Genomic DNA, 12,237 nt, shown 5'->3' with positions numbered 1-12,237 from the left:
TTGGTGAGGCCAGCATTCATTGCCCATCCCTAATTGCTAAGTTGGCTGTTAAGCGTGAAAAACATTATGATGGGTCTGGAGTCACATGTAGGTCAGACCAAGTAAGGATGGCAGATTTCCTTCTCTATAGGTCATTCATGAACAAGGTGGGTTTTTCCTGACAATCGACAATGGTTTCATGGTCATCAATAAACTCTTAATTCCAGATCTTTTTTTAAGGAATTCAAATTCTACTATCTTGAACTCGGGTCCCCAGAACATTAGCTGGATTTCTGGATTAATAGTCTAGTGAGAATACCCTAGGTCATTTTTTCTGAGGCTTGTATCCACAGGCTGGTTTAGCACAAGCAGCCTGCTGTGAGCTGAGAATAGTCAACAGAACCTATTGCTTAATATAGTCCACCATAGTTGGGATGTTGGGATACAAATACTCAAAGCCCTGTTTTTTCTAGGACAAAAGGATGCATTGTATCCTTTTTTTCCAAAAAAAAGGGTTATAGAGACAACCAATTCCGCTGCATCCCCATGGCAACACCCTGACCAATCAGAATTTACTTGCTGATGCCTGAGAATCAAGATTGATGATTAACTGTTCTTGATTCATTACCATGCCAAGAAAGGCCCAACCAATTAGCAACCTCTTTGCATGCTGTATAAATCAGTGAAAAGAAAAGTTTTCTTTTGGGTTTTGAAAGAAACACAGAGAACATGGGAGGAACTTGGCAGGTCTGGCAGCATTAATGGAGAGAGTGCGAGAAAACGTGCAAGAGAGCGCGCAAGGGAGCACGAGAGAAACAGAGTTAACATTTCCAGTCCAGTATGACTCTCTTTCTGAAGATGTTACCAGACCTGCTGAGATTTCCAGCATTTTCTGTTTTAATTTCAGATTGCTGCATCCATGGTATTTTGCTTTTATCTAAGTCTATGTTTTTAAATCCATTCCTTGCAATTGTAGTTATGGTAAGTGTAAACCAAAGCTTCAATTTCTAGTCTCCTTTCAGCAATGGAGAAAGTGAGGAATGCAGATGTTGGAGATCAGGATTCCTGAAGAAGGGCTTATGCCAAAAATGTCGATTCTCCTGTTCCTTTGATGCTGCCTGACCTGCTACGCTTTTCCAGCAACACATTTTTAAGCTCCTTTTAGCAATGTTTAAGTTCTGTACTGTCAAGCATATACTAATAAGTCCAAACCTATATTGCAGGGGGCAGAAACTTGTGGGTGAAGCAGTGTATATTTACCATATAGTGGGAGTTCCTTGCTTGAAGGAGTCCATGCATGTCTTTCGTGTGTGTTTCTTTGAGAGGATTGTGGCTCTTTATCTTTAAAAAATGTCCAACTACTGACTTGCAACTCAGTACCTCAGGCCAATGAATTTGGTGAACCCTCACACATTTTGTTTGAAAGAGTGTTCCGTTTGTTAGATATTAAGGTTAAACCATGATCTTTCTTGCCTTTGTGGGGGTAGAATATCAACACTGTTGGGGACTGAAAACTGAACATGCTGATAATACTTGAGTATTTGTGAAGTGAAATGAGCTAATGGACCTGAATAATTTGGGAAAAACTCACTCAAAATCCATTCACTTCCATGTTTAAATGGTAGATCATCGTCATCTGAGGCTAATGACCTTCTCTTGGATGATGCATAGCTGTTGAGCAAGTGTTCTCAACATTTTTGAATCAGCTTGTGTAGAGATGTGACATTACCTCTCTGGAACAGGTGGGATTTGAATCTGGACTGCCTGCCATCAAGGTAGTGATATTACCACTGTGCCACAAGGTCCCAAAATGTTGGGCTATGGTTTGCACTTTATTTGATTCTGATTCCTTACCCAGTCAGAAGACAGCAAGCAGTACGCATTGTAGGTTTTCCAGTAATTTTTAAACTGAGCTATCACAAGCAGACAAAAAAGTTAATGATTGGAACCTTAGTATCAGAACTGTGTTCTTACCTTCAGCTGATTTTTCTTATCGTGCATAGACATTGCTCAGAATATCTCTCCAAGAACTTTAGACAGATTTTTGATATTGAACAGGATGTGCCATGAAATAATTTCCAAAACACAGCTGTGGTTAAATATATTAAAATCTCATTTAAGCTGTATCAAATTCTTAACAAGTTATATGTTCAAACCAATACAAGCATATAAATAAGGAGCAAGAGTAGGCCATTCTGACAATTAATGTAAAAATATCTGAGTGTGAACCCCACTTTCCTGTCTGCACACTATATACCCTTTGCTGCTCTTGTGTGTCAAGAAGCTATCCAACTCTGCCTTAAAAATATTAAATGACTCAGTCTCTACTCCTCCCTGGGGAAAAGCATTCCATAGATTAATGACTGAGAGAAAATAAGAGACATTTTAATTTAAACTGTGTCCATCATATTCTCTGTCCCAAGATATGCTAATCTTTGAACTGAATGTCATGGCTGTGCATTCAGACACCAGGCTCATTAAACCTTCCCACAATTACAAATACATTGGAAAGGATTCCTATGTGAGTGTGGCTGATATTGCAATACATCAAGCTGGAATATCTGATCTGGTGGTGTATGCTGGTGTATGAGTGATAAGATCACGTGCGATCCCAGCTGTTCCAGCAGGAACAGGTTATTGACCTGAGCAGATGTTCCTGGGTCAGACAGATTTTAGCCATATTTGTATTTGCTCTCATCAGGAAATGACCTGACCATCAACCTTGTGCACTTGGCTATCCTGGCTTTAGGTTACCCTAGCATTGCTAAGGCATTAATGTTAAATTAATTGGCTGGAGCATTCTTACCATGACCATTGAGTTAGAATGCATCTGTGTAAAATGGAAAGCCAGATTCAATGTCCTGTATCATTTCCAGAAGGATAATATGGGAATGAAGGTGATCTTCCACCTCCTGACTATCCAAATCAGGTAGCAGTGTAATGAAAAGCGTTTCTGCACCTTGATGTTGTCACGTCGTCTGATGTATCTTCGTCACATTTTGCGTCACGGTGCCGTCATGTCCATGTTAAAGAGATTGGTTCAGAGATACTGTTTCAGTTGGTCAAAGACCCATTGGCCTGAACTGGAGAGAGGACACTCGACCATCACTCACCACCAAAACATCACAGGAGTGGTTCAGGCTATCTGTGTGACTATCGGCATGTGACTATCCCACAACTGATTTGAGAAGGAGACTGATGATTTAAACTGCTGTGTCCTATCTAAATCTGTACTGTGTTCTGTTTCTGAATTTCTCTTTTTACTCTTCAATGTTGCTCAGAACAAGAAAAAGAAGAAAACTGATTTCATCCCATACAGAGATTCGGTGCTGACATGGTTACTCCGAGAAAACCTGGGTAAGAGAGAGCTCTTTCCTCCAGACAGCAATGTACTGAGGTTAGCAGTTAGCTCATGGATGCTGCGTTATCTCACCATGAGATTGGGAGGTTACACAGTTACTCAACAGACCTGTGCAATACTACGACTTGCTTGTGGCCCTTTCATCTTGAAACAAGAATCCTGTTATAAAGAAAGCCTGCATTTATGTAGCATGTTTAGTGCCTCTAGAATAGTCCAAAGTATTGTGCAACCACTGAAGTGTATTTTGAAGTGTAAATCACTGTTGTAAAGCAGGAGGTAATTTGATATTTGCGGGACAGGTAGAGACTGCGTTTAACTACTGCTGTTAGAAAGACAGTTCTCCCAACCATGCAATACTGCAATGGAGAGTCAGCTCATATTTGTTGAGCTATCAATTTTCTGATTCAGTGCTCTCAACGTGCCACGACTCCTCTCACTAGAACCAATCACAAGCCAAGTCCATTTGCTTAATCTGAAGCTGTCTGACAGAAGGTAGAGTTTTGGAGCTGCTTAACGCTGCCAAATGGTCAGTTGAGAAACTGGAGAAAAGCAGGCGCTATGAGTTGCTCTGAGTGGCCAGTCACAATGAAAATTATGACTCAGTTGCAGATCACTGTCAGGGAAAAGGTCTGCATGAGAAAGTATTTATACAGCACAGTGCAGTGGTCTTAGCTGCTGTTAGGGCAACCCCACAATGGCATTTGCTGAGCAGGTATTGGTGGGCAATACCAGACACTAGCCAACTTCGGATGGGCACTATCATTGATACTTCTGGCACGGTGGTCAGTTGATGTGGCTGGAATGGAGTGGAATGAGATATGGTGGGGGAAGTGTGAGGAAGAGTTCGGTGACACTGGACTTTTGTTTTGCTCCTCCACAGGGGGAAATTCCCGAACTGCCATGGTGGCAGCCCTGAGTCCAGCTGACATCAATTACGATGAGACGCTAAGCACCTTGAGGTAAGGACCAGAGGGACTCCCTTCAGCTCTCTCTCTCACTGATGTGTTGGAAGAAGGGGCACCTGGGCTCAAGGCAGGGGGGAGGAGTATATGAACGTAGATCTGGAGCATAGGTGGGGGCTGACATGAGGAAGGGTGGAATTGTGTTGGGATGTGGATAGGTATCCTGCACGGAGAAGATAATGAAACATTGAGCGAGTTGAGGACTATTCCCTGTTCCTGTCAGAACTCTTCCCCGGGTTCCACTATCCAGTGCAACAAACATACCATCTGGTTTATTCTCTTGCTTAGGTATGCTGATCGTGCGAAACAGATCCGGTGCAATGCAGTCATTAACGAGGATCCCAATAACAAGTTGATCCGGGAGCTGAAGGATGAAGTGTCCAGACTGAGAGACCTGCTTTGTACCCAGGGATTGGGTGACATTATTGATCGTAAGCAGCAATGTACCACTGAGTCACAGGGAATGTTAGACTCCACCCTCTCACCCCTACCCTCCCACCCTCCACAAGGAAAGCTGCCTGGTTTGTTGTGTTATTGACCACTGGTAATCTTAAATAAGTGGTCATTGTAGACTCGATGGGCAGAGTGGCCTGTATATGCACTGTAGAGGTTCTATAATTCTGTGGTGTGATTGCTCAGCTGGACTGTATTTCTTGAGGTTATTGCTCAGAATGGGCAGTTCCACCATCACAGCAGTATTAAGGTGCAGCAGAAGGCTTTTCAGCCCAACGTGCCTACACTGGGTCGTTACATGAGCATCATTACATGGTTCCAATGTCCTGCTTTCTCCTCAAACTCTTGCACATAGTTTTTATCCAAATAATCATCCAATGCCTCTCCTAAACGTCTCAACTGAACCATAGCTAATTATGAATTGCCCAGGTCCCCCGTTAGTGCAGATTTCACCTGTGGGCCAGTGTCTAGCTTTCTTTCTCTCTTAATGCTGATATTGTTGTGTATCATCTGGCGAACCTTATTATACATTTTTCCCAAAACGCTGGGCTAGATTTTAATGGAGTTGGGAAGACTCTACAGACCTTTAAAAATGGCATTTGGGCCCCAGATGTTGAAGTCCCATTCCTTTTCCCAATGGGTCCCATTTTTAACAGTCAGGATAAAGGGAAGGCCGTGGATCTCATGGGATGGTAACCTGAACTCAGCAGACCCACTTGAACTCAGTGCAAACTTTAAACAGACCCCAACTTTGCTGTTGCAAGTACCTGAACCTCAGTATAGGAGCTGCAAATTAATGGGGTATATGTCAACACTCTTACAAAGTGGATAAGGTCCATGTAATTGTCATGATGCAAAGTCTTTTGAATCCTTTGCTTTTTAATCAAGCATGGAAATCGGCTGCAGCTGTCCTTGAAAGATTGCAACAAACCCTCGGTTGGACCTTTTTGATAGGCCATCTACTGCTGGTTAAAGACAAAACAGCATTTAGTTATGTTGCTTTAATAGAGCCCTTTGAGAATTCTCCAAGCCATTATGAATGTTTGACTGAGTATTAAAAGTCACTATTGTCTTTGACTTCATTGTTGATTGTCATTTACAAGGGTTAGATTTCTTTCATGCTGGGTCTGAATATAGATCTACACTTGTTCTTATAAGAATAGTTAAGATTTGTATGAAATGGAGTTTTTGACAGAGTACTGTTGCATGAGATGTTTAGAAACATATTATTTTAATCGCCTTATGGCTGTTGAAGTCTGCCCCTGATGGATATTGTATGAGTGTCTCAGGAGGCAACGTGCAGGATGTGGGGGATTATTAAGGTTGGGTGAGTGACAGGAGTTAGCATGGAGTATGTCTGAGTGACCATAGGGGTTGGGTAGGCGTGGGTGGGGAGAAGTGGTGTGGTTTGGGGATGAGGGTTAGAGGACCGCAGTTTCTGAAACAACTCGGGATGAGGTCTGAGAGAATCATAGTGCTTCTGCACTTGTCTGCCCCAGGGTTGCCTCTGCTCTGCTCCCAGGGGTCAGTGGGCCATTCTCCTGCCCTCCCTGTGGCAAAGCTCACCCTTCCCCAGGAGCAAAAGTCGCCAAACTCAGGAGAATATTTACCGAGGCCAATTCAATGGCTCAGGAAATTCCTGACTTATGGGTGAACACTTGGCTTTTACGGTGCAATGTTTGTTATCAGCATTTTATTGTAACGTCTACTTGCTGTGTGATGGGCAGTGGCCACATCCAACCCTTTAATTATGTGCAACATAAGAAATGACCTCAGTTGGTCATCATATTGAAAGTAATTGGGTGCAATTATTTTGTCTGAGGACCATTTCCTGTGCAGGCTCCCAGGGTTTTTACATGGAAAAGAAATCCCAAACACCTTCCTTACCCAATCCTGGCTGATCCTCAAAAAGGACAGCACAGTTCATACAAAGAAAAGCCGACAGAACAGACAGTAAAAGAATACCTTATCTAAATGTTAATTTCAGAATAGGGAGATAAAATATTAAAAGAAAGGTGGTGTGTAAAGATCTACTTGTCAAATCAGTTTCTGATATCGAACTGAATCCCGCTCATGCCAATTGATCCTTTGTGCACCTAAGAGCTTAGATAAATATCTTTACCATATCAATGCACATAGCAATGAAAGGAATCTTTACCCTCCATATACTCAAGGTCGTATCGAAGTGGGATGGGAGAATTTGGTTTTTACCTGGTTATGCTGCGTGTTGTCATGACTTCCTTTCCTAAACCTTGCCTCTTCCTTAAGTTTCTTCATACCCTTTCTTCTATCTCTTTCATGTTTCCTCGGTGCTAATTTCCTCTCTGACGTCTGTTTTATAGAAGCAAATGCAAGGTGTTTCATTCCTTCCATCGATGTTGTGGTTGTGAAGCTGTTTTGTGTATTCTGACCTCTCACCTTTGTTTCTCTCCTTTCTCTGATCTCTCAGTGACTCCGGTGCCCGATGACAAAAGAACTGGAAGAAAATGTGTGTAAATAGTTGGCGTAGCACAGTAGCAGCTTGTGATGCTTCCCTCACACGCACGTGCGCTCAAACACAGCCCCTCACAAAACAGCATGAGACAAAGACCTTTTTCATCCCTTTGACTAGATTCATTAGTCATTATCAAGGATGCTCACAAAAAATGGGGAACCCATCACCACCCGCCCCCTGTTCCGCATCACCCACGGATAGGCGGGTGTGTGTGTGTGTGTGTGTGTGTGTATGTGTGCCAATAACTGCAATTTCTTTCAGTTCAGATAATTATCCAATGCTCCTTTTGAAAGCCATAGTTGAATATGCCTCCATCACATTCTGAAACAACACATTTCCACATTCTACCCCCTTTCTAGTTTTTCCTCATTGATCGTCTTTGGTACTTCAGACAATCACCTGTGATTTGGTGCGAGATTCAACCGCAACTGGGAACAGTTTCTCTTCGACTTACATTAGTGACAATTTTGAACACTTCATCAAATGTCTTTGCGATGTTCTAACATGAGAGTAACCCCAATTTCCCTAACAAAAACAGAAGTTGTTGGAAGAGCTCAGCAGGTCTGGCAACATCTGTGGAGAGGAATCAAAGTTAACATTTCCAATAGAGTAACCCTTGCCCACAACCAGTTTCCCGAATATGTTGATGTAGCTGAAGTTCCTGATCACTTGAACTGATCTCATAAATCTTTGTGCCATATGTCTGTCCATTTCACCAGCCCATTTATGTCCTATTACCATCCTCACAGTCTACAATACTCTCAAATTTTGAAATCCCCAAACCAGATCAGTAATGTATTCCTTAGTCCCAACTGTTAGGGAACTCCACTGTAAGCCTTTCTCTCAATTGTAAACAACCACTAGTCATTACCATGGATCTTGTTACTCAGCCAAGTCATTGCCATGCTGTTGCTGTCCCTTTGAACCCATAGGGTTTAACCGAGTTGACAAGCCTATGATCAAATTCCTTTTCAAAATCGACGTGGACAATATTGGAGTATAATCCCTTCATCAGCCCGCTTGCTTACTTGATTATTAAAAAAGCAAACTACCAAAGTATGATTTGCCTCTAACAAATCTGTGCTGGCTTTCCTTATGTAGTTCACATTTAGTCATAGAGTCAAAGAGATGTACAGTATGGAAACAGACCCTTTGGTCCAACCCGTCCATGCCGACCAGATATCCCAACCCAATCTCGTCCCACCCGCCGGCACCCGGTCCATATCCCTCCAAACCCTTCCTATTCATATACCCATCCAAATGCTCTTAAATGTTGCAATTGTACCAGCCTCCACCACATCCTCTGGCAGCTCATTCCATACACGTACCACCCTCTGCTCGAAAAAGTTGCCCCTTAGGTCTCTTTTATATCTGTCCCCTCTCACCCTAAACTATGCCCTCTAGTTCTGGAATCCCCGACTCCAGGGAAAAGACTTTGTATATTTACCCTATCCATGCCCCTCATAATTTTGTAAACCTCGATAAGGTCTCCCCTCAGCCTCTGACGTTCCAGGGAAAACAGCCCCAGCCTGTTCAGCCTCTCGCTGTAGCTCAGATCCTCCAACCCTGGCAACATCCTTGTAAATCTTTTCAGAACTCTTTCATGTTTCACGACATGTTTCCGATAGGAAGGAGACCAGAATTGCATGCAATATTCCAACAGTGGCCTAACCAATATCCTATACAGCTGCAACATGACCTCCCAACTCCTGTACTCAATACTCTGACCAATAAAGGAAAGCATACCAAATGCTTTCTTCACTACCCTATCTATCTGCGACTCCACTTTCAAGGATCTATGAACCTGTACTCCAAGGTCTCTTTGTTCAGCAACACTCCCTCGGACCTTTCCATTAAGTGTATAAGTCCTGCTAAGATGTGCTTTCCCAAAATGCAGCACCTCGCATTTATCTCAATTAAACTCCATCTGCCACTTCTCAGCCCATTGGCCCATCTGGTCCAGATTCTGTTGTAATCTGAGATAACCCTCTTCGTTGTCCACTATACCTCCAATTTTGGTGTCATCTGCAAACTTACTAACTGTACCTCTTATGCTCGCATCCAAATCATTTATGTAAATGACAAAAAGTAGAGGGCCCAGCACCGATCCTTGTGGCACTCCACTGGTCACAGGCCTCCAGTCTGAAAAACAACCCTCCATCACCACCCTCTGTCTTCTACCTTGAGCCAGTTCTATATCCAAATGGCTAGTTCTTCCTGTATTCCATGAGATCTAACCTTGCTGATCAGTCTCCCATGGGTAACCTTGTCGAACACCTTACTGAAGTCCATATAGGTCACATCTACTGCTCTGCCCTCATCAATCTTCTTTGTTACTTCTTCAAAAAACTCAATCAAGTTTGTGAGACATGTTTTCCCACGCACAATGCCATGTTGACTGTCCCGAATCTGTCCTTGCCTTTCCAAATACATGTACATCCTGTCCCTCAGGATTCCCTCCAACAACTTGCCCACCACCGAGGTCAGGCTCACCGGTCTATAGTTCCCTGGCTTGTCTTTACCGCCCTTCTTAAAACAGTAGCACCACGTTTGCCAACCTTCTGTCTTCCGGCACTTCACCTGTTACTATCTATGATACAAATATCTCAGCAAGAGGCCCAGCAATCACTTCTCTAGCTTCCCACAGAGTTCTCTGGTACACCTGATCAGGTCCTGGGGATTTATCCACCTTTAACCATTTCAAGATATCCAGCACTTCCTCCTCTGTAATCTGGACATTTTGCAAGATGTCACCATCTATTTCCCCACAGTCTATATCTTCCATATCCTTTTCCACAGTAAATACTGATGCAAAATATTCATTTAGTATCTCCCCCATTTTCTGTGGCTCCACACAAAGGCTGCCTTGCTGATCTTTGAGGGGCCCTATTCTCTCCCTAGTTACCCTTTTGTCCTTAATATATTTGTAAAAACCCTTTGGATTCTCCTTAATTCTATTTGCCAACGCTATCTCATGTCCCCATTTTGCCCTCCTGATTTCCCTCTTAAGTATACTCCTACTTTCTTTATACTCTTCTAAGGATTCACTCGATCTATCCTGTCTGAACCTGACATATGCTTCCTTCTTTTTCTTAACCAAACCCTCAATTTCTTTAGTCACCCAGCATTCCCTATAGCTACCAGCCTTCCCTTTCACCCTGACAGGAATATACTTTCTCTGGATTCTTGTTATCTCATTTCTGAAGGCTTCCCATTTTCCAGCCGTCCCTTTACCTGTGAACATTTGCCTCCAATCAACTTTCGAAAGTTCTTGCCTAATACCGTCAAAATTGGCCCTTCTCCAATTTAGAACTTCAACTTTTAGATCTGGTCTATCCTTTTCCATCACTATTTTAAAACGAATAGAATTATGGTCGTTGGCCCCAAAGTGCACCCCCACTGACACCTCAGTCACGTGCCCTGCCTTATTTCCCAAGAGTAGGTCAAGTTTTGCACCTTCTCTAGTCGGTACATCCACATACTGAAGCAGAAAATTGTCTTGTACACCCTTAAGAAATTCCTCTCCATCTAAACCTTTAACACAATGGCAGTCCCAGTTGATGTTTAGAAAGTTAAAATCCCCTACCATAACTACCCTATTATTCTTACAGATAGCTGAGATCTCCTTATAAGTTTATTTCTCAATTTCCCTCTGACTATTGGGGTTTCTATAATACAGTCCCAATAAGGTGATCATCCCTTTCTTATTTTTCAGTTCCCCCCAAATAACTTCCCTGGATGTATTTCCAGGAATATCCTCCCTCAGCACAGCTGTAATGCTATCCCTTATCAAAAATGCCATTCCCCCTCCTCTCTTGCCTCCCTTTCTATCCTTCCTGTAGCATTTGTATCCTGGACAATTAAGCTGCCAGTCCTGCCCATCCCTGAGCCATGTTTCCGTAATTGCTCTGATATCCCAGTCTCATGTTCCTAACCATGCCCTGAGTTCACCTGCCTTCCCTGTTAGGCCTCTTACATTGAAATAAATGCAGTTTAATTTATTAGTCTTACCTTGTCCCTGCCTGCCCTGACTGTCTGTGTGATTGTAAATTTTGTATTGAGTTATCCTTTCCAAACGCTTGCCCATTGCCCAGATTAAGCTGACTGATCTATATTTGCTGGGAATATCTTTCCATTCTGTTTTGAACAAGGATATAATTGCTTGGTTGTCCACTCCACTGGTATCCCCCCAATATCTAAGGAAGATTGGAAGGTTACAGTCAGTGCCTTTGTAATTTCTTTCCCTACTTCCTTCACAATTTCCAAATATATCCCAGCTAGTCTTAATGACTCATCCACTTCAAATACTGCCACCATTTCAAATTTATTGAGTCATACAGCATAGGAACAGGCCCTTCAGCCCACTGTGTCTATGCTGACCAAAAGATTTCAAACAACACTGATCCCACTTACCTGCACGTGGTCCATAACCTGCTAGAATCATAGAGAGTCAAACAGACCCTTCGGTCCAACGCATCCATGCCGACCAGATATCCCAACCCAATCTAGTCCCACCTGCCAGCACCCGGCCCATATCCTTCCAAACCCTTCCTATTCATATACCCATCCAAATGCCTCTTAAATGTTGCAATTGTACCAGCCTCCACCACATCCTCTGGCAGCTCATTCCATACATGTACTACCCTCTGCGTGAAAAAGTTGCCCCTTAGGTCTCTTTTATATCTTTCCCCTCTCACCCTAAACCTATGCCCTCTAGCTCTGGAATCCCTGACCCCTCGGAAAAGACTTTGCCTATTTATGCTATCCATGCCCCTCATAATTTTGTAAACCTCTATAACGTCATCCCTCAGCCTCCGATGCTCCAGGGAAACTGTCTCAGCCTGTTCAGCCTCTCCCTGTAGCTCAGATTCTCCAACCCTGGTAACATGCTTGTAAATCTTTTCAGAACCCTTTCATGTTTCACGACATCTTTCCAATAGGAAGGAGACCAGAATTGCATGCAATATTCCAACAGTGACCTAACCAAT

The 12,237-nt window shown here is 43.0% G+C and overlaps 1 protein-coding gene across 30 annotated transcripts in view; it reads left to right on the top strand.

Annotated features, from left to right (window-relative positions):
* kif1aa (kinesin family member 1Aa) overlaps positions 1-12,237 on the top strand; it is a 326,170-nt gene that overhangs the window by 160,988 nt on the left and 152,945 nt on the right. For 16 of the 30 annotated variants that reach the window (XM_072573041.1, XM_072573021.1, XM_072573039.1 and 13 more), the window contains exons 11-14: positions 3,261-3,336; positions 4,221-4,299; positions 4,591-4,733; positions 7,205-7,243. In XM_072573041.1, coding sequence (XP_072429142.1) covers positions 3,261-3,336; positions 4,221-4,299; positions 4,591-4,733; positions 7,205-7,243 — 337 coding nt within the window. The remainder of the gene's footprint in view (positions 1-3,260; positions 3,337-4,220; positions 4,300-4,590; positions 4,734-7,204; positions 7,244-12,237) is intronic. The other 14 variants (XM_072573022.1, XM_072573040.1, XM_072573019.1 and 11 more) reach the window with 1 other exon arrangement.

This window comes from Chiloscyllium punctatum, chromosome 6 (assembly GCF_047496795.1).
Source record: "Chiloscyllium punctatum isolate Juve2018m chromosome 6, sChiPun1.3, whole genome shotgun sequence".
Classification (NCBI taxonomy): domain Eukaryota; kingdom Metazoa; phylum Chordata; class Chondrichthyes; order Orectolobiformes; family Hemiscylliidae; genus Chiloscyllium; species Chiloscyllium punctatum.
The sequence above is the reverse complement of the archived record's forward strand: the minus strand, read 5'-3'. Positions and strand labels throughout refer to the sequence as shown.